This window comes from Typopeltis vanoorti, chromosome 12 (genome assembly GCF_054136105.1).
Source record: "Typopeltis vanoorti isolate ZY-2024b chromosome 12, IOZ_Tvanoo_1.0, whole genome shotgun sequence".
NCBI lineage: Eukaryota > Metazoa > Arthropoda > Arachnida > Uropygi > Thelyphonidae > Typopeltis > Typopeltis vanoorti.
Genome location: NC_143560.1, coordinates 87,120,343 through 87,143,941, shown reverse-complemented (window position 1 = coordinate 87,143,941; position 23,599 = coordinate 87,120,343). Strand labels below are relative to the sequence as shown.

General features: G+C 33.0%; 1 protein-coding gene across 1 annotated transcript in view; it reads right to left on the bottom strand.

The window, feature by feature from the left end:
- LOC150100970 (putative ATP-dependent RNA helicase DDX10) overlaps positions 1–23,599 on the bottom strand; it is a 293,342-nt gene that overhangs the window by 214,581 nt on the left and 55,162 nt on the right. The window contains exons 4-5 of the mRNA XM_090401236.1: positions 16,471–16,629; positions 8,639–8,759 (exon numbers count right to left, since the gene is read on the bottom strand). Of these exons, the coding sequence (XP_090257362.1) occupies positions 8,639–8,759; positions 16,471–16,629 (280 nt within the window). The remainder of the gene's footprint in view (positions 1–8,638; positions 8,760–16,470; positions 16,630–23,599) is intronic.

The window sequence follows — 23,599 nt, the reverse complement described above, 5'->3', positions numbered from 1 at the left end:
CTCACATATACTAGTATTTTGTTATAGATCAACCACTTCTTGCAGAAGCAAGAAAAACAACTAGCTTTATTGTATCTAAAAATACAGTATAGAGACATTTACAATCTATGTACTATATTAGCAATAATTAGTCTCTAATTAGAGACTAGGGATGCACCGAACCATGATTTGGACGTGGCACCACATATTCAGGCAAAGCATACTGAAATTAAATTTTATTTTAAAAAATGCACTCATTAAAAATTAATAAAAAATCTGAATGTATATTTTTTTGTTGTTGTTGTTTGTTCATAAAATTTAATTCATTATGCTTTAGCTGAATATTTGGTACTTCATCCAAACTGCAGAATGAAGAAAGATTAAAAGAAACATGTTTAACCACATAAAAATTATATATATAAACTTTAAAAGTATTGAAAACTGACCAGAGACAGCTTATGAGAATAAAATCTTAGGCATCAGAGTTGCATCAGCTGGCACTACTTAAAAGAAATAAACACTGTCCAGGTGTTTGTATGTTTGCCTTTTATTAGTTCTTTTGATTAAGGTGGAAATTATCAAAGAAGAGCCTAAATGTATTCAGTACAGCACTGTAAAATAAACAGGTCAATCTGGCTAATAAATAAGCATTTTAATATCTTATTTCGGTTTATTTTACATTACTAAAATAATGACCTAGGCTCTTCTTTAATAAAAAAAGAAATAAAACCTTTGTTTTCCTTAAATATAATAATTGCCAAATATTAAGGTATTCAGCAGAGAAGCTTAAATTTGGCATAAATGAAATAACGAAATGGAGGATATTATGGATTCATTCATATTTTATAACCAAATATAGAAAAAAACTTAAAAGTGTCAGAAAAATACCAGAAGGTTTATACAAACATAATGTTCCGTAAGCTCTCTAGTAAATTTCGAAACTTAGAAGCATAAAAAGAAACTGAAGTTTTTCCACTTTGCTATAAATATATACTATGTTGATAAAAGTATTTGGACAGCTTGTGTGGCATACAAATTTTGGATCCTAACAAATGCAAATATCAGAGAGTATATGTGTAAGTCTGGTAATAAAAGGTGGGTTGTGCTGCATATTTTGCACTGCACTGTACTCAATGTCAAAATGCCACTTTCAGCTGAATTGACAGACTTCTAAACATCTGGTCTTTCTGTGCACGAAATTGCTACCCATGTCAGTATACCAAAATCCACCACTGCTCATGTTATTAATAGATGGAAAGTTGATGGTGTTACAGCAGCAGGAAAATGCCCTTGGAGGCCACTGACACTCACTGACTAAGATCAATGAGCTGTCTCGGAATATTCAAGCATTCCACATGTCATCTGCGGTGGACATTGCAGTCACCCTGGAAAATGCTGCAGGGACATCTGTCAGCACTAGACCTGTCCACAGAGAGTTGCCTTAGGTTATCATGGCAGAACTGCTGTGAACAAGCCACACATCACCCCACTCAATAGCAAAAGATCATTTGGACCGGTATCTTTCACACCATTCGTGGACTGTAGATGATCGACAAAGGGTTCTGTGGAGCGATAAATCATATTTAAAAATGCTTCACTATGATGCCCATGTTTGAATCTGGAGATTATCTGGGGAACAGTTCTGGCAGGACTGCATCATTCCAACTGTCAAGTTTGGTGGAGGCTCAATAATGGTATGGGAGTGTTTCAGTTGGATAGGGCTTGGTCCATTGGTGGACATGCCCAAAACCATGACATCCGATAGCTACCTGGAGACCCTAGACAACTTCATGCTTCTGACACTGTGGAAGTACTTCAGCAGTAACTCTTGCATGTTTCAGCACGACAATGCCTCATCCCATACTGCATTGAGTGTCCGAGATTAGTTTCCACAAAACAATGTTGAAGTGCTAGAATGGCCAGCTCAGAGTCCAGACCTCAACCCCATCGAACATCTTTGGGTCAAATCAGAACATCGAATTCACTCCAGACCACAGGAGACATCATCAACATCAGAAATGGGGATAGCTTTGCATGAGGAATGGAAGAATATTGCTTTTGCTAAGTATAAGAAACTGGTTATAAGCTATCACAAAGGGTAGTTGTTGTTGTCATTCAGGTCAAAGGTGATCACACTCAGTGCCAGAAATGTAATTAAAATGCATTTTTTGATCACAACTAGGTGTGAAAATACTTTTGTCAACATAGTGTAGATGAATCTATGATATTCTGCATTACAGTATATTATTTAAGTCAAATGTAAGCCTCTTAGTTCTATAGCTTAATATTTTATTATACACCCACCGAGAGATCACTTGTAATGATTTTAACTTTCTGACATAGTTTAGCTATGGCACTGAATCAATTCTTGTCTTCATTTCTGCTTATAGCTGTATGTTTTGTGAATTTGGTTAATCTGAAGTCTGGTCTGTGATGAGAACCAACAGTTCGAAACTGCTAACTAACAAGTGAAACCAAATCAATGCACTAATAAAAATATGGGTTACATAGCAGAGTTCGTGCGCTTGAATAGTGCAAGCCAAGGCAAATCTAATTCCAGTGACGTTCTCATAAGCTCTCTGGATATTTTCAAAACTTAAGTTTCATTCTACAGTAGGCTATAAAGATGAATACATAATATCCTCCAATGAGATATAATAAATAATAAAACTATTATTTAATTTCATAGAGTACGCTGTATTTAAAAAAACAAAAGAGCATATAATCAGAAAAAATATTGCACTAATTTCTTCAAGCTATAAAAATATCAACAGAACTTATTTATACTGTAAAATATAGAGAATAATTATGATTTTAATCATCAAATGAATTCACAATAAATTATGATGGTACGAAAAGGAATTGTTCAGCATTTCTGAGAGTAGCATACATCTAGTTTCTTCATAAATATTTTCATTTATGAAAAAAAACTCTTTTGATGAAAATGCTGGTAACGAGTGCTGAAAGAAATTTTCTGCGATATTACTCAATTAGGCTTGGAGACCATTCTTTTTGAATAGTAGCCTGTTATTCAATGCAATCTTTTCAGCCATAGCATTTATCATTGCAAATATGCAACGATTTTATCTATTTTTCATCTATTTATTCTATTTTTTTAGGTTATTTAATTTTATTTCATTATTTTATTTATTTTGGACTTTGTGGTTTAATAATTCAGTTTCATTGCTTTGTTTTACAAATTCATCTATACTTGTGGTTTTATACGATTAATCAGAGATTTGTTCTTCCTCTTTTCTGTATCACCCAGATATTTTTGCTTGTATATTTTGCATTTTGCAAATTTTGAATTTGCACATAATTCATAAAACTTCCAAATATTTTTATCATTATTATTAATTATGGGCAAAACTGAATCCTTTTCAATCTTTTACAACAAAATTTAATGCTCCATAATATAAACACTTTTAAGACTGCATAATACAGACTAAAATAAATACACCAAAGTAAGTAATTATGGCAAATGACATGCCTTTATATGTAATCACTCAAGATAAGGGGAGACTTTTCCTGATCGGTTGCATTTGTTATGATGCAGTAAAAGGAATTTTTCTGCTTTGGCCAGTCAAATACCAAATCTTACTACTGATTCAACCAAATACTGAAGCAAAACTGAATATTTGACACACTTCATAACGAAATACTCCACCAACATACTATGCTGTGTGCATGCAAACAACAGCTAACATCCTCTTTCAAATCTTCAATTCCAGAAAATATGTATAACAGCTTTATAATGCAGCCATTGAATACAGAAAGCACACAACTTATATAAAACAAAAAGATCAATATGAGAATATATATAATTTGAAATCAGTTTGAATTACATCTGGGATATTCAGTATCATCCAGACACTTCGCAAATGCTAATTTTACAAATAAAATTCTACAAAAAAAAAAAAAAAAAAAAAAAAAAAAAAAAGTTGCAACTAACATGCCATATAAGCTTTGTGAAAATGCCACTGCTTGATGCAGAAGCGGTATACATACACTAAAGCTAGTTCCTGCAGCAGTTTATGCATGTGTAGACAATGCCCAGCATATATATGTTAAAAAAAAATTGTGCTTTTCTCATAATATAATTTCATTAACAAAAGAAACTGATAATTATAAACAAACAAGTTAAAAACAAAATTTGTTTTGTTTTTAAAAACAAATTAACTTATATGCTGTAGTACATCTATACATTTCATGTATTCTTCCAACACCTTTAATGCCTGAGTAGGTGCACAGTTGTAATACAGTATAGTCCTAAACTATTTTCACAGTTCGTGACATGAATTAACTCAATATAATTATATACTTGAGCATTTTACATAATGAAAAGGCTTTTTAATTGTTTAAAAAAATACAATTATCTTGCAAACACAAGTCAAAGACCAAATCATATGACTGAGTACATTGTGAAAACTGAGTGTCTCCACAGCAAGTTACCTCCTTTCTTATTGTTTCAGTGAATTTTATCATTTGTCTTTATTATTAAATTATTTTTATTGATAATTTATATAAATTTGCCCTTTTGGACCCACATCAAAGGAAAGAATATTTCAGTATAATTATGTGTAATAAGAACTAAAGAATGTAGTACTCTGTTTTGTCATCATAAAATTTAGTAACTGTTACCTTTCTTTTCTGGGACACTGCCTACCATACAAAAGTTGTAACGTGCTTTCACAAAGCCAATCGCCAATTCCATATATAACCAATCTATTATACATTCCCATATTCCTAGTCATGTACACTAACTTTTCATGTGGCAATCTATCAAATGCCCTTAGCAAAGTCCAAGATATCACTGTATTCTATGAGTCTCACTTATCCAATACATTTATAACCTTACAACAAAATGCAAATAGATTACTAAAGCAAGCCCTACCCTCAAAAATCCATGATTATGTTTATGTCAATCTGATAATTTAGAAATATAACTGATCCTTACTACAGTAAACATCACTATAACAAAGTCATCCATATACCAGTTTATGTGAATTATTGGCACCCTTCCATTATTCTTCCTCTTGTTTGCCATGGTTAAAAAGAATCCCCTTTAATTTTATTTGGCATGACTATTTAATCTACTATCATACTTCACTTTCTCCTTACAATGGTTGTCACTTTTCTAACCTGCCTCTGAACATTACTGATATACCTTCTCCATAACATCTTTTACCATACTGCTCGCACAATGATTTCACTTTTAATCCATTTCACTACTACTCTATTTATATGTCTAACTCTTGGTATACAGCTGTAAGCTGTTTGTATCAGATGCACATCCTAATCTATTCTCATACTCTGTCAACCTATCTTCCATTAGGTGGAAGATGAATTTCATTGTCTAGTGTAAGACCACCACCACCTCGCTTATTTGGAATGGCTTGAAATGGCCTGAAAAACTTCCATGTTTGGTCTCTAGAGCAGGATTTCTAGACTATGTAAAAAATAAGTTTAATCAATAAAAATAGAAGGAAAAAACACCTTAGTCTGTCCATGGCGCAAATGTACTACAAGTTTACAAATAAGCCTTTTGTGGATGGAACCCACATAAAAAAACTCCTTTCCCCTAGTCACCAATCCAAGGCATTGATATTAGATGACTATAGAGCTACCCATAATCATCCAGCTTAAAATTCCACATATATTCCCTCTTGCTTTCAACTCATTTTCCAAACTACTATATGAGTGAGTTTGTTATAGTGGTGTTTACTATAGTGAGAATCAATTGTAATTCTGAATTATCACTATATGATTGTCTCAGCTCATTTTGATGTTTCTTTATTTGCATTGCCTTATGTATCCTCCAATACACTTGGAGTAAACAGCATTAGCAATGATACAGGACCCTCCCCCCCCCCTTTTAAACTTCCATTACTTGACAGTATAAATCACGTCAAGTATAATGAGAAAAAATAGGATCTTAGAGCAAAAGAACTAACATCTTTATATAAAGAGCAGACTTTGCATAAAGATAATTTTCTTATATAGTGTACAAAAAAAAAAAAATCTCTAAAAAGCTTATGTTACTTTTCATAATATATTTTTTTTTAAAGGTACATCACTTTTTTGTTATATGTACACTGTCCAATTATAATTATTTCATTAAACTATTTAAATTATACATATTTGGTCATTTTATAATAGAAATACAATTTTATTAATACAGACCAGTTTACAATAAAACATATTAAAACCTACCAGTTTCGCCAGCAAACTGTCTGGCTTTTTCAAGGCATTTATGGAGATATGAAAACTAGTAAATGCAAATTGAAAGGAACATAAAAAACATTGTTAACCAACTAGTAGCTATGGTTACACGTTTCGCGTGACAGAGAGGACTTATTGTTCTTATTCATTATCACGCATGCGTTGTAGATGTGTAATGTGTACATTTCTGTACACATTACACGTCTACAGCTCCATGCCATATCTCGATGACGACTACAGGCATCGTTTATTTAAGGAAGCCACAATAGTGTCAATAACCGGCAGAAACCTTAACAGAAATCAGGGTGTAATTCTAAACAGTTCGTGGAAAAACTTGATCCTCTCTCTCAATCAATCTGAACTACAGCTAGTCACTAATCACATTACATGTCTACAACGCATGCGTGATAATGAATAAGAACAATAAGTCCTCTCTGTCACGCAAAACGTGTAATCATAGCTACTAGTTGGTTTACAACGTTTTTATGTTCCTTTCAATTTGCATTTACTAGTTTTCATATATCCGTAAACGCCTTGAAAAAGCCAGACAGTTTGCTGGTGAAACTGGTAGGTTTTAATATAAGTTTTATTGTAAACTGGTCTGTATTAATAAAATTATATTTCTATAATTACTTCAGTTCTCTTAAAAATCATGGAGAAGGCCATCAATAGTTAACTTCTTCATTAGCTGGAGTCCAACCAGCTAACTGGCGGCTAACAATATGGATTCTGTCCTCAGTCCACAGTACCGTATTTACTCAAATATAACTCGTACTTCTCCCCAAAAATTAAATTTAAAAAAGCATGGTGTGAGATGTATGTGGGGATTTTCGGAAACTAAAGGTTTTCAGGAACTAATTAAATTGATGTTTGTAATTAAATCCTCAGTATTCATTAAAATTTATAATTGTTTACATTATTCATAAAATGAATACATTTAAATTTTAATTATCCACGTTATTTACTCGATCGGCTGCTCACCTTCATAATGCAATATATTTGAATATTTACCGACAATTAGCATTGTCGCTAAAGATTCAAATTAGCAAATGACTAATGAGAAATGAAATGATAGCACAGCTATGAAGACATGCATATGATTGGTGCGGTATTAACAGAAGAGTGTGTGACCCAATGACAAAAGCAAGCCAACAAATTGTTGAGTTGAAATGCTAATTCTCTTCAACTGAATTCCAAAATATTTGAAACTGCCATAACAACATTTGCTATCTATTTCTTAAAAATTTAAACTTTTTTTCATGTGTGAAGTATAAATGCATAACTTTTAAATTTCTTTTTTCATAAAGTAAAATCAGGTGTGTGAGATATACGTGAGGGTGAGTTACATTCTAATAAATACAGTATATCTCCTAGGCATCCCCCCACACACACACACAAATACAAGCCATGGAAAAGTTTGGAAGAATTCATGTTTTAGTTTATAACATTTCTAGGGCAACTGATCAGGTCTTGCACAGAGGCCTGCTCAGTAAACTACCATCTTATGGTCTGCCTTCTGCCCTTTGCAATTGGATACTGCTGGGATGGGAATCTTCTATAGTTGTTGATTACATATCATGGTAGGATATCTTCCTCTCCTCTTATTTCTTCATTAACACTAATATGACATCCTAGAGCTGTGTACTTTCACCTACTGTTTTCCTGCTTACTAGCACAAAAGCATCTTAGCTAAAACTTGCTGTACTTTTGACTTTCTCCTCCACATCTTAGTCTCCCCAAAACTAGGTATACTTCCACTTAAGATGCTTCTTCTCACCTGTACAGCTACAGCCAATGTATAAATTCCTAAACCTACCCAATTTTGGAACAGTGCTCACACATTTCACACTTTCTAATAATGTGTGATATTACTGAGAAAAGTAACTCCGATTAACTGATTACCCTGCACTTTTCTGTCTTACTTATTCATGCACTTCTATTTTTGCCTTATGTATCTTTTATATATATTTTTTCATTGACAATGTTTCTTCAGATTCTTCATAAGATTGTAAGACAATCGGAAGCTGCTGGTCAACATCCATTATTGATCCTTTGATCCAACCTACTAAATCAACTTCTCTCTTCCTTATCCTCTTTGTCTTCCTTCCTTCCTCATCCCTTTTACCTCTCTTCTATGGAAAAGCCTCCACAAAGTCCCCAAGCTTGCTGTTCAAAAAACATGTCAGCAGATACCCTCTTTCTCCTTATAATGCACCTACTATAGTACTGATGTGCTACCAATTTTGCAACTTTTCAAGTTGGAGTCTGATACAAAAAATAAATAAGCACAAATTAAAAAAAAAAAAACTTACGATTTTGGAAACACTAGCTTTAAAGTATAATGCAAGATTGATAAGACCCAATAACAATACTGAATCTAAAGACTAAGACTTAAAAAAAAAAAAGTGTACTAAAAAAAAATACCAAAAAATACTACCCAAAATTTTCAAATTATCACAAGAAAAGAGAGGATTTTCATCCATATGCTGTAAAAGACGTCCTGGGGTACATATAATGATGTTGCATTTGTCCATCCGTTTTCTTTCAAATTTCAAATCCTAGAATAAATTAAAGGTAAGGCTGTGATTAAGAAAGCTATAATAATATGCAAATTCAAAGAAATATGCTTAGAAGAATGTCTAGCAGTATTTACTGATACACATATAATAATATTAAGATATAATTAAAGTAAATCCTTAACCATTTCATATGCATGTGAGTCAGTAAAGGTATGAGTTTAAAGAGAAAAGAGTTGATCACATAAGAGTTATCACTATATTCATACATATTAAAGCAATTTAAATAACGTAATTCAGAATTATAAAATTTATTTATTCTGAATTTCTATTATCCCAAACATATGGTAAATGATTAAAGTTTTTTGGTGCTGGAGTCAGTTCAAATTATTGCTGGAATGAGTGCATTATGTTTGTCAACTTAAAGTATTCTTGGGTTGGCTGTCAGTTTTGCAAGAGAAGAAACCAATATTTCCATATGAAAAAACTTTTAAGATCTCCACCTAAGATTCTTCCCCTTCTCAGTAAACTGCCATATGATTGCAGTTTGTTGATAATGACTTTACACCAAACATGATAAACAGCCTTGAAAATATCCCACCCATGAAAGGTCCAAAACATATTGTGCATTAGTACCATTGGAGGGTAACAGTCAGATGATCTGAGAACCTTGATAGAAACAGACATGAAAAATTTTCAAGCTACTTCAGTCATAAAATAAACAGGATGCTAGTCTCACACAGGAAATGAAATTGATCTAAAAGCATTCAAACACACAGTGGAATTGAAATTCACTCAGCCAACAACCCAACAAAATTGTAATAAGTTTCTCTAAACTGTTCTAGAGATGCAGATGGTGTAAAAGGATACCTGCTATTAATCAAGAGAAGGACACTGAATAACTGATGGCTTCTAGGCTTATTAAAAATGCTGCCATCTGCCATGTTAACAGTCAGCTTCTTTCTTAACATGGCAGCATTTTTGAGAGGTAGAGAACTAGCTGACAGTTTGTGACCCTTTTCTTCACATTTCAGAAATGAGCTAAACATGGATAATTTTCATGCCAATAGAAAGAGAGAAAAACAACAAAAATTAACATACATACAGTAGAGAAATGATTAAGATAATAGTTTTAGTAACATTATAGAAAATAGTAGAAAATGTCCATGAGAAATGTAATCAGGACTGAATATCAATATTTGTTGTTCAAATAAATCATCAGAAACCTGAAATATGGAGAAGTAACTGGTGTAGATGATATTTGACAAGAAATGCTGAAATATCATCAGTGCCTATTGGTATGTCCATTGTATCAAATGCAGTTTTTGCTACTTTCTACAATCCCTTTCTGTCCATCACTCAACTCTTGGGAATTCTTTACATCATCTACCCACTCTCATCTGGGTTATCCTCTTTTATTAATGGCATTCATTCTACTGAATATCAAGGTTATGATCTTTCTACTGTCATCCAACGTGCACGCGTGCATACACACGTGCCAAAAGGTAAGTTTCTTGTAATTAATTTCTACAATAGGTTCTCTTTCCAATTTACTTAATCCATAGAGTTATTTTATTTGTTACCTTTTTCCTCCACCCAATTCACATGACCTTTCTATATTATGTTCTTTCAAATTCCAATATTCATTTCACAGAATCCTTGACAATTATCCATTTTGCAGAGTCAGGCATGAATTTTATATTTTTATGTAGTTTTCTCCACAATTAACCTTAATATTAATAGCTGGTACAGTACTCTGTACTCCTGTCTCTTCTTCTGTTAGTTTCCTTATATAAGTACTTTTTGCACATTACTTGTTAGGAATGATTATTCTATTTTTTTCAGTCCACTTTGCTTCCTATTTTTTTTGCTAATAGGTATTAAAATTGATCTTGTCCATTCTTTTGGTATTTTCTCATCATACCATGCAATGTTACACAACTAGTGTAATTTATCATTATCTTGTCTTCTTGCTTCAGTATCTCCCCAATGATTTCATCATTCTCAGTGCTTTTATGGTTCTTCAGGCACTTTGCTGTCTTTACAACTTCTTCCCTCAGTATGTCTCTTCCTCTGCACCTAGGGATGATATTTCCTTCCATTCATCGATTAACCACTTCTGAATCTCAAAATCTCCCTGAGTCTTACTGTAAGCAGTGATGGTCCAACTTTCTCTTATTTTTTCTGTCTTTATCAAGAAACTTTAAATGCAGAAATATATATAGTATTAGATAATATCTGACCTGAAATATGGTGATAAAAGTTTTTCAGTGGTTACATTCAGATCATTAATTTAGAGATTTCATAAGAATGTCATAGCATAGGTGACTAACATTCTTATAATACAAATTGACAGAAATGAAAATAAAACAGTGAGAAATAGAGGAATTTTCTTACTCTATTGTACAGAGTAAGAAAATCAGATTAAACTTAGATTAGATTAGCCGGCCAGATTGGCCGAGTGGTTAGTGTATCTGCTCTCCAGCCAAAAGGCTGCAAGTTCGAATCCCACCGTGAGCATGGATGTTTGCGATTGTCTATGAAAATACTAGTGGTGGTGGTGGGTGGCAGATGGAGTTTGTGTAGATGATGATGGTAGATGTGATTCGTTGTAGTTGGTGGAGTGAGTGGTGGAGACAGAGAGTTGTAGAGTATGTACCCTCCCTTGATTAGTCTTTGGACTCCCTGGAGGTGTCATGTAATAATAATAATAATAAATTAAGAGATAAAGCTTAGTTTCTTAATTAATGCAGATGACAATATCTTATTAAATAAATCTGCTACAAGTCTTATTAGAATCTATCCAAGTTATGAAGATTTTGGCATGAAAATCAGCCATTAAAAAAGACTTCAACTATGACAATAACAGACAAACATCAAACTGTAATTCAGTAATGAACCAATCAATCAATCAGCATCAATTTCCAGATATGTACCCTCAAGGTGTATACATGCTACTATAACAGTACTACAAAATTAAGTTTACATTATTACTAATATCCTATCAACAAACTTCCTCCAAATCACTCTATCACATGCCAGCACCTCCAATATTATTAAATCTAATATTTTGGTGTTCTAGAGTACTTCTGATTGAATCAATCCAACTAGATCTTGAACTACTAAGTCTTTTTGTTTCTCAGAACTCTCATATCTGTGGTTCTATAATCTTAAATAAAGAACTCATTTCTAACCCAACTCTCAGATCCACAACATAAAACTAGTTTGAACACTGACTTGTATACTGCTAGTTTAGTGTTTTGGCTAATTCCTCTCTTATTCCACCAATTTATTCAACTGGCTCCACACCATACAGCATTGCATATTCCTTTGTTTATTTCCATATTAATTTGCCATCATCACTAAAACTGTGATAAACAGCTGAAATATTTTACTTGTTCTATTTCTTCATTGAGAATGCAGCTGAATGCCTATTTTCATAGTTTTGGTCCTTTATGCTTTGCTTATTTTCATGACAAATTTGTTACTGTTATTCAATTTAGTTAGGGAATCCAGAAGACGTGCACTAGATTTGTTTAGCAGTATATCTTCATCTGCATAGAGCAAACAGCTAACTTCAATAACTTTAATTCTATATAGGGTTTAATGAAACTTTCTTTCATATATGTGATTAGCATAGAGCAGTGTTTCTCAACCTGTGGTCCACGACGATGGAACAGGTGGTCCGTAGGCAGACTTAAATTAATTAATTATATACTTTTTAATTATCCAAACAAAAAAAATTAAAATTGAATAAGTAAGTAAAAATTATTGAAATCAAATGGAGACTTAAAAAACATGAACAAATTGCATCAGAATGTTCAAAGGCAGAATCAATAAAACTATATTGTTGTTCACTTCACCCCTCGCTTATTATTTGTCATTCTGCCGCTACAAATTTAGTTTTATTGATTCTGCCTTCCCTTGCTGTTTTGTCAGATTTGAAGTGAACATGTGTTATCCACATTTCAACCAATTGCTTGTTGTTTATTGATTTTTATTATTGAAGGTTTCCCTCCTTCAACCAAGGCTCAGTATATCTTCAGAAGTGCTAAATGATACTTGAAAAAAGTGTGTCGTGAGTTAACCCCAGTATTTATATATTTTTCAGAAACGTTTTTTAAAAATGGAAAAGTGGCTTAGAACTAGGACTTTGAAAAGAAGAGCAAATGAAAACAGGTGATGCTAATCCTAATTGTGATGCACGTGTTATAACGGCGAGTAAATCTGATACTAGCAGTTCAAAGAAAAAATACAGTAGGAAATATAACAATTCATATTTGGAATTTGGTTTTACTTGGTGTGGAGATGAAAGTGAATAGAAACCTCAATGTATTTTGTGTTATGAAGTGTTGTTGAACGAGTGCATGAAACCTGCAAAACTCAGACGACATTTAGAAACTAAACATTCTGATGTGAAAAATAAGCCAATTGAATTTTTTCAGTGATGCTTAGGGACATTAAATCATGGGAAAGATAGTTTCGGCCATGGGCTCCATTAATAGCAAGGCACTGGAAGCATCATATCTCTTAAGTTTGCGCATAGCGAAAACAGGGAAACCTCATTCTATTGGGGAAAATTTGCTACTTCCAGCTATAAAAGATGTGGTAAAAACTATGTTTGGCAACAAGTTACTAAAAGATGTTGATTTGATTCCTCCTATTTCTAATGACACTGTTTGTCACAGAATTAATGATATGGCAGGTGAAGTAGAATCTCAGTTAATCGAAAGAGTTAAGAAGAGCCCTTATTATGAGTTACAAATAGACGAGACTACTGATGTTACAAATGATGTGCAGTTAATATGCTACGTAAGACATGTGTATGATAACAACATTCATGACGATTTTCTGTTTTGTAGAACTTTGCCATCCCGAACAACTGGAGAAGAAATATTTCACACTCTCAATAATTACATAATACACATAGGAATCCAGTGGGAAAAATGTATAGGCTTCTGTTCAGATGGAGATCATGTCCTTACAGGCATGCATAGTGGGATTGTTTCTATGGTCAAGGAAGTAGCTCCGGATATGAATTGGGTACATTGTTTCATACATAGGGAAGCTTTAACCTCCAAAGGAATGTCACCAGAATTTAAAATTGTGCTATACGATGCTGCAAAGCTAGTTACTTTTATTAAAGCTTGAGCGTTAAATAACAGGTTATTTTCAGTACTCTGCAATGAAATAGGCAGTGAATATATACAACTTTCTTCATTCTGAAATTCGCTGGCTTTCCAAGGGCAAAGTACTAACAAGGTTATTTCAATTAAGGTACGAAGTTTTATTATTTGTAAATGAATGTAATTCTGATTTTGCATCACTCCTTGTTGATGAAGCATGGTTATGAATACTATCATATCTTTCGGACATTTTTTCAAAATTAAATGAACTAAATCTCTCCCTTCAGGGAAATTCTTTAATTGTCCTTGATGCCTACGACAAAATAAAGGTACAAGAAAAAACTGGTTTTATGGATTAATTATAGAAAAAGAGAGACAATTTGCACCTTTTTCAACAATGGAATCCTTTTTAGTGGAAAATGATATTTTTGTTGATTCCGAGTTTCTGGAAAGGGTTTGTGACCACCTCAAAAATCTGAAACGGAATTTTGAAACATATTTTCCAAATAACTTTTATAAGAAATTTCTGTGGGTTCATGATACATTTCAGGCTGGCAGTCACAAGAACGACCTTTCTTTATCAAAAAAAATAACAGTTAATTGAGCTTTCAAGTGATAGTGGACTTAAAATGCAATTCTGTGATCTTGGTTTGGCTCAATTCTGAACCTCGCCTTCAGTGAGAAGTAAATTTCCCGAATTATCTGAAGCAGCACTGAAAATTGTCATGCAGTTTTCTACAACCTATCTTTGTGAGAAAGGATTTTCATTGCTCCTTCAAATAAAAACAAAATACAGAAATCGTCTTAGAGTGTGTGTGTGTGCCAATCTTCGACTGAAGTTGACCAATATTGAGCCAGATAACCAGCACTCTGCAAGGGCAAAGAAGCTCAACCATCTCATTAAAAGTAAGTAGTAAAATAATTATATCATATTATTTATTTGTTTAATAAAAATTAAAACTTTGTTCAATGATGATACACTTTTAATTGTTTACTTCCAATTTAATTAATTATGTTTCCATATGTATTCAAAACATGCTTTAAGATTTATTATGTTATAAATGGCACAGTTTTTCCGAAATGTTGGTAATTCCTACTTAGGTTTTTAAAAAAATTACAAAAAGTCAAAACGATGTATAGGAAAATAAATTAAAAACACTATATTTATTTTTGAAGTAAAACTTTAATTCCAATATTCTAAAATGTTATTTTTCTTGTTTTTCTGTTTGCAAAATTGATGACATTGTCGAAGTATTTCATCATTCAATTGCTGTTATAGACAGTATGGCAAAATTTCTTAAATGCCAAAAAGTGCCGCCAGGGGAGGATTGCCCCCCCCCCCAAGCTATGCCTCTGTAACTTAGTGGTTCGTAGAATTGTTTTAGGCATTTTACTGGTCCTTCGGCTTAGAAAGGTTGAGAAACACTGGTATAGAGTATGAATAAGAGTGGAGATAGCATGCACCCTTGCCTTACATCAGACCTGTATTTCCTTCAATTCTAACTGACTGATAACTTAAATTTAGACTATGTACTGGTCTGTATAATGTTCCATTTTTTCCAAATTGTAGTCTTTCGAAAAGCCTTTCTCTAGACACCTACCTTGTTGTATGCCTCTTCCAGATCTCCAAAACTGAAGTATAGATGTTTGCAATATTCCCATGATTTCTCAATTATCTGCATGAGGTGAAAATCTGATGACCTCTATTTGGCCTGAACCTAGCTTGTTCTTTTAAAGTTTCTCTCTCTTCACAATTTTTTTAAGCCTCTTCTCAAGTATGCTTGCATAAATCTTACTCAGAACACTTAGAAGAGAAATTCCACTGTAATGCTCAACACTGTTTTATTCCTCTTTTTATGGATGGGAACTATAAAAGCTCTATTCCAATCATCTGGAATTTTACCCTCTGACTAGACATTCTAAATTATGTGGTGTAGCCACTGTACAACTTTTATACCTTCATATTTGAGCATTTCTGGTCAGATACAATTTCAAAACTGTAACAGAATTAGTGAAATATTTTAATATATTATTAATGAAAGTCAAAACGCTGTTCCTAATAGTATCTATTCCTAATAATGCAATCAAATACTCCACACTGAAAAGGCTATCTCTCAAATCTAATGCAATGCAAATATCCTTCAAAAAAAAAAAAAAGGGCAAAAAGTGCTAAATAGCATTTGTTTTTAAAATCTTTGGTTTCGACAAAGTTTATCTTTGGTCAAAACCAAATATAAACTTTACACCAAGAATACATTAACAAAAATTGTGACGGTAATTGAAAAACATTAATGGAATCAATCAATGTTTGCTTAAGAATTGATAAAAATGAGGAGTTTGTAGATGAACATTTTGTTCTTTTTTGTTAAACCAGAAATTTTATATTTTTAGCTACTTTCAAAATGAAGAGATTACATAATCAAATAGGTGGTTATCAGTAATGAGGTTGCAAAGTAAAAGTCAACTAGCTCAATGATAGTGTAATGACAATAAGAAATTGATCATGAATTTAAGGAGCATGGACAGTTAATTTCAAACATGGCACATTGCTATAAAAAATCCAGGGTTTTGAAATTAAAACATTTCAACAATATAATCTTTTTTAATATTATAAAAGGATATCTAACCTTTCCACCTATAATAAGTCCAGCAGAAAAATCATGGTAGGCACCTACTTTTCGCAAAACTTCAAAAATCTGATAAGCTAATTCTCTTGTGGGAGTTATGACCAAAGCTCCTAGCCCATCTAAATGTGTAAAACATTCCTGATATAAGAGTTCAAGCACCTATAAAAATGAACACATTCTAATGCAGTAGTGCTAAAAGAAGAATGACATTATCAACTCTGTTCTGAAGAAAAGTAATATAAATGGTCACTGGTACAGTATATAAAAATTGCGATTTATTTTTCTTAGTTTAGTAGCATATTAATAGTATAAAAAAAGAAATTCTTTCTTGAAAGTAAATTTTTGAAAACAGCTCACCTACTATGCAAAACATGTTAAATTAAAAATAAAACATTACACATTACAAAGAATATTCAGCCTTATATTATGGTGTGTTGGGAGAGCTACTATCTGTATAGTAAATCCAGTTCAATCTGAAACTGAGAATTACTGCCTTCATATTACACTTGATTTACACAAACATTCCACAAACTGGTTATATATAGCAGGGTTTCTCAAACTGTGTTCCGCAGAAGGTGAATAGGTGTTCTGCGAGAAGTTCTGAAATTTGTCATTTCAGTTTTCTAAGCATTTTTCATGAATAAATATTTTATAGTAAAAATATTCTGAGGAGAATAATATTCGTGAATATGTCGAAAAGCTCAGACCCAGAACACCTAATGACATCTGTGTATTGTTAATTTTCACACACTGAAACGTTTCAACATTTGGGAAAGGGAATAATGCTGTTTATGACGGGTCATAAAAATTGCCTGCAAGCCCATTACAACAATTGGTGTCATATCTTCTGTTCTCAAAACTGAAGGAAATGACATCTGTGTTGTAAATGTCAGTGACTAAGCAGCATATTTTTAAACATGGAAGTATTGATGAATTATTGTTAATTTTCACACATTGAAATCTTTCAACAATCATGAAAGTGAATACCGCCGTTTATGACCGATCATAAAAATTGCCTGCAAGCCGATTACAACAATGGGTGGTGTGTTCTCAAAACTGAACGAAATAACATTTGCGTTGCAAATATCAGTGACCAATTGGCAAGGAAGTATAAAGAAAAAATTTCCACTGAAATTGAAGATCAAGGTAGTCTGTATCCGGTTCTCAAATCTATTACTACTGAATACTTTCCTCGCAAGTTCGTATTGCAGTGTGTAAGTGCTTGGTCTGAAACCGGAGTGCCGTGATTTTTTTTAAAGTAATAGGAATACAGAGTTAAAATTAATATGAATAAGAGACAAGGCACTTTGTTTAATTTTGGTATTAAAAAATCTCTTATTGAAGGTGTTTGTGATGGAACATATAGTGAGTCATCCACCTCAAGCCTACAAAGATCTCCAGGATATACAAAAGGAGGGGAAAACTACAAGCACACAGGAAAAAAAGTCTGCATTCACTCGTAAGTACTTATAATAATATTATAAATATATTTGGTGATCAGAATGGGATATGTCAATGAAAATCAGCACAAATTAATTTAATGATGTTTGCCTGAAGAAACTATGACATGCTACAACATTTCATTAGTCCAGTGATTGTTAACTAATTTAAATGTAATTTATATTTGTCAACATGCCACACTGTATACATAAGTATACTAATACTCTTTATGATTATGCCATAATTAATTATTAATACTTATATAAATGTATGAACTTTAATAAAAAAAAATTTGGAAAGATATTTATGAGTAAATTTCTTGGGAGCGGGCCCTCGGAAAAAAAAAATCAGCTAATGCCTTTTTATTGCCGTATATAGGGAGTAGGCGAGGCGACTTTTTAAAAAAGAATTCTTCTTACTCTTTTAACTAATTTTATAATTAATATCTGATTTATTTCGAACTGTCTAATTTTTGTTACTGAACATTTTATCAAATCATTCTTATTACAATTGCTTTTACATTATTTGATACGGTTTAGTACTTTTCTTACAAGTATTGTTACAATTCATATTTACTTTTGTGTGTTGCAGTCTTTTTTTACTATTTTGCATTATTCATTTATTTTTATATTATTCGACATTTCTTATTTATATATTATCTTATTTTTCATACTAAAGTTAACTTTACAACACAATTCTATTTGTTTTTATTATAGCTCTGACAAATATTGAAATTTGAATATTATTGAAGAAATACCCATGGATTCTTGTTTAAAGACAGGAACTTTAACACAAGGAGGAGGAGCAAGTACTTCTACTGACATATCTATTTGTATGATTGGAGAAGATATGGAATTACAAACTGTGTTTTCTTCAAACGCTAATATTAAAGAACATGAGTTATCTAAGAACAGACCAAAACGGAAGTACCATGAAAGTTATTTAAATTATGGATTTATGTGTATTGGCAATACACATGCTCCTGATGTTTTGTGTAATAAAATACTAGTAAACAGTTCTTTGGCTCCAGCTAAATTTCGTAGGCACTTCGAAATGAAACACACTGATTACAAAGGAAAAGATATACATTTTTTTTAAGAGACGACGTGACTTGCTAGAAAAATCTAAACTTTAAATGGCTACAATTGCTACAACTGAAAATGCAACAGAGGTGTCTTTTCGCATGAGATACCACATTGCACTTCATGGTGAAGCTCATATAATTGGTGAGATGCTCATTAAGCCTTGTGTGAAAGACATTGTATAATGCATGTTAAACGAGCAGGTTGCTAAAAAAATAGATGCAGTACAATTATCAAATAATGCTGTTTCACGCCGCATCAAAGATCTTTCTGCTGACATAGAAAAAGAGCTAATTCATCGCCTTAGACTGCAGTGAATATTCATTGCAATTGGATGAATCTACAGATGTCGCAGGACTCGCTGTATTACTAGTGTTTGTTCGTTACATATTTGATAAAAGTATTGAAGAAGATTTACTCATGTGCGAATATCTACGAGAAAAAACTACCAGAGAAGATATATTCAACTATATTAATAATTATATTACAAAACAGGAAATCGGTCGGGAGAAGTGTATTGATACTTGTACAGATGGTGCTCAAGCAATGGTAGGAAAGATGAAGGGAGTTGTAACACATATCCTGCAAGTAGCTACAAGAGCCACCAAAAGTCATTGTGTTTTGCATAGACAAGCACTAGTAACAAAATGAATTCTTACATATTTAAAAACTATTTTGGATGAAGCCGTAAAAAAGATCGACTATGTAAAATCTCGACCACTTCAATCAAGATTATTTAAAATTTTGTGCGATGAAATGGGTAGTGCACATAACGCATTTTTATTACATACTGAAGTGAGATGGCTATCCAGAGGAAAAGCATTATTGAGGCTTTTTAAACTTCGTAGTGAGTTAATGGTCTTCTTGATGTCACATAATTTACGATGAAATTTTATTGAATTATTAAGAAATTCTTCATGGTTGATGAGTCTTGCATATCTGGCAGATATTTTTACAAAGTGCAATGAAATTAACTTATCATTACAAGGAAAGAATATTACAATTTTTAATACAAGAGATAAAATTGCATCTTTTGATAGGAAGTTGCAATTCTGGATTTCTACAGTTGAACAGATTAATTTTGATTGTTTTCCCACCTTGCATGAATTTTTGACTGAAATAAATTCTAAAGTAAATGAAGAAGTATCTAACGTAATTTTCGAACACTTGCATGACTTGCAATTAACCCTTTTGCAATATTTTCCAAAATCCAGTGAGGACAATTCCTGGGTTCTGAATCCATTTACAGTAACAGCTAAGCCAGGCAGGCTTCAGCGCAAGTGACTATGAAAATCTAATTGGCTTAATTAGTGACTCTGATTTAAAACAAAAATACAAGAAACTGCCAATAAATGATTTCTGGACAAATTTAACAGAAGAGTACCCAGCGTGTCAAAACTAGCTATTCTTGTTTGACTTCCTTTTACAATGACATATTTATGCGAAGCAGGATTTTCATATTATGCTGCAACCAAATCAAAGTCCAGGAACAGATTCGACGCTACACCAAATACGAGAATTCAACTTTCTAATATTGTGCCTGATATCAAAAGAATTTGTAATTCAAAGACCCAAAAACTTCGGAGTCATTAAGAACTTAATTTGCAATATATGTTTTACTATTTTTATGTGTTTTGTTTTTACTAATTAACATTTGACAATAAATGATTATTTTTTCTTAACGCTTGGATTTACTCATTTATTTTATTTATATTTAACCTACAAAACCAGCACACAGGAGAAAAAGTCTGCATTCATCCGTAAGTACTTATAATATTATACATTTTTTTGTGATCAGAATGGGATACGTCAATGAAAATCAGCACAAATTAATAATAATTACCAATCATAATTAATTAACAATATAATAAGCTAAATTACCAATTATTATTAATTAATACATTACAAAATAACCAAGGTGTTCCGTGAACATTTCAGGATTTGTGAAGTGTTCCGTCGTAGAAAAAGTTTGAGAAACCCTGATCTATAGTATGTAGGACTGTGCTCAAAAGACCCACCCAAAGAAATGATTCTGCAAAATCAGAATAATGCTGAAAACTCATAGAAACAGCATTCCTTACAAAAAAAAAAATCACAAGACACAAGATGTTTAATTCGCATTGTATAGTATTCCCCCCCCCAAAAAAAAACTGTTATGTATGCGTGCAATCAACAGCAACTGCGATGCTGAAACTAATTCTCCATCATAAGGAAATTTGTAGTATACTTAATCTTGTACAGCAGAAACAGCCTAAACTTCACAATTTTCTATAACCAATGTTTAGTTGTTCATGTTCTACAAGATTTGTCAAATGAGTATGATGAATGGAGTATATTATCATCAGGAAACTATGGATAAAGTCTGAAGTCAGTAAGGCCATTCTCTTGACCGTATGTATCACTTTTCACCCTTTCATTTTTAGCATACTTGAGAGTAGGGTAGATGTTATCCCTTGCAATTCATATATTATGGCTTTTTAGCAGCATATCAAAGAGTATTTGCTGTCATGCTCTTTACTGCACATTGGGCATGGATAGTAGTACCATGACAAGCAGTTTGAGCATGTCTGCATTTCTGATATTTGAAGCATCAAAGTGGATTACAAATTCACAGTGATGCTTCAACAGTAGAAACAACATTAAAGAAAAAAAAAATAAACATTAAGTTACTAATATTTCACTGGATTTCAAACCAACACTTCAGAGCACAAATATATACTTGTTACAGAACACAAAGCTTTTCAGAGTAACTATTCCGACTCAATGTTTTAAATTAGAAACAGATCCAGGGCAGTTGAAATAGCTTGTTTTTTTACAAATGTTGGAGGTTTAGATGTATTAACAATAAGGATTTTTTCATTGCTAATATTTCGCTGGATTTCAAACCAACATCTTCAGAGAATAATCTTGTTACAGAACACATACAGCATTCATTACAGTGATCAGAAATGTAGTCTCAAGAGCAGTTGAGATAGTTTGCTTTTACAGATGTTGGACATTTTGTTAACAGGCTGTGGTAACAGTAATATTTCTAGTCAGGACAAGATTATCGTTTCTACATATTAGGATGTAACTTACACATCCTGTTAATCATTAGTCTTTAAGCTCTGAATGCATCTCCTCATCTGGAACATCAAGGAGAGCCCATTTAGTCACTCCTCTATAATAAATGAGTTTTATGAGTAGTACCATAATTATTGGTATTCCCACAATTAGGAGAGGGGGGGGTATCAATTATTATGGTTGTTCTGAGTGTCAGAGACATGATGTTTCAAAAAGAACATCACCTAAGTATAGTTTTGAACTCTTTTGGGAGATCCTGCCAAATTTTTCTAAAACTTCTTTGAATAAAGAAGGGTGACATCTTCCTTACTAGCCATTCACTTGTTGTATGGATGATGAGAAACAATGGGAAATTTACACATGTATCAGACATTTTGTTATTTACTTTTCTTATAAAATAATGTATCTACAACTTCTGTACTTAATAATAATAATAATATTATTATTATTATGAGAAATAATATTGATAATAAATGAGTTTTATTATCAATATTATATTCAGGCCTCCATGGAGTCAAAAGACTCATCGTAGGAGGTCTCCTTCCTAAGAACATAGAGTCTGTCAAGACTCATCGAGGGGAGGTCTCCCCCCACCCTCGAAACACAAAGTATATCATACCACTCCTTAAACTCACTGACTGTTCTCGCTCTCACCACTCCATCAGGCAATGCATTCCACGGTTCAACCACCCTCCATGCGAAGAAACCATTCCTCACCCTCTTGCTCACAGTTTCCTTTCGTAACTTCCAGGGATGGCCTCTTGTCATCACTCCTTCCCGCTGTTCAACCAAGCAAAAGAACTCCCCAGTGTCAACCCTGTAACCATCTCTCAACAGTTTAAAAGTCTCAATCATATCACCTCTCCTTCTTCTATCCACCAAACTCTGCAGTCCACATTCCCTCAGCCAATCCTCATAACCAAAATTGTACAGTCCTGAAATCATCTTTGTCATCCATCTCTGTGTACCCTTTCCACAGTTAATTAATCCCCTTCAAATCCCGGAGACCTAATCTGAGAACAATAGTCTAAGTGTGGTCTGATCAGAGACTTATACAACGGAATGATAAACCTTTTATTTCTGCAGGTCAGTGTCTTCATAATTGCAGCAATCTTCTGTGTTACCTTCACCACCTTTGCAACATGTCCCCTAAATTTCAGGTTTCTATCAATCATCAACCCCAGATCTCGTTTCTCCTACTTTCTCCAGTATAACTCCTCCCACAGAGTATGCAGCATCCCATCGATGTTTCCCAAACCTCAAGACCTTACATTTTGCTGCATTAAACTAACACCTCCCATTCATTTGCCCATCTATTTAGTTTATTCAAATCCTCTTGCAGGGCTACCACATCTGCACTATTACTAATAATCCTTCCCAGCTTTGCATCATCTGCAAACAACTGAATATCCCCTTGCAATCCACTGGCAATGTCATTGATATAAAGGTTAAACAATATACGTCCTAGTACTGAGCCCGGTGGGACCCCACTTGTAACCCTCTGCCTCCTTGAAACTGCTCCACCACACACAACTCTCTGATAC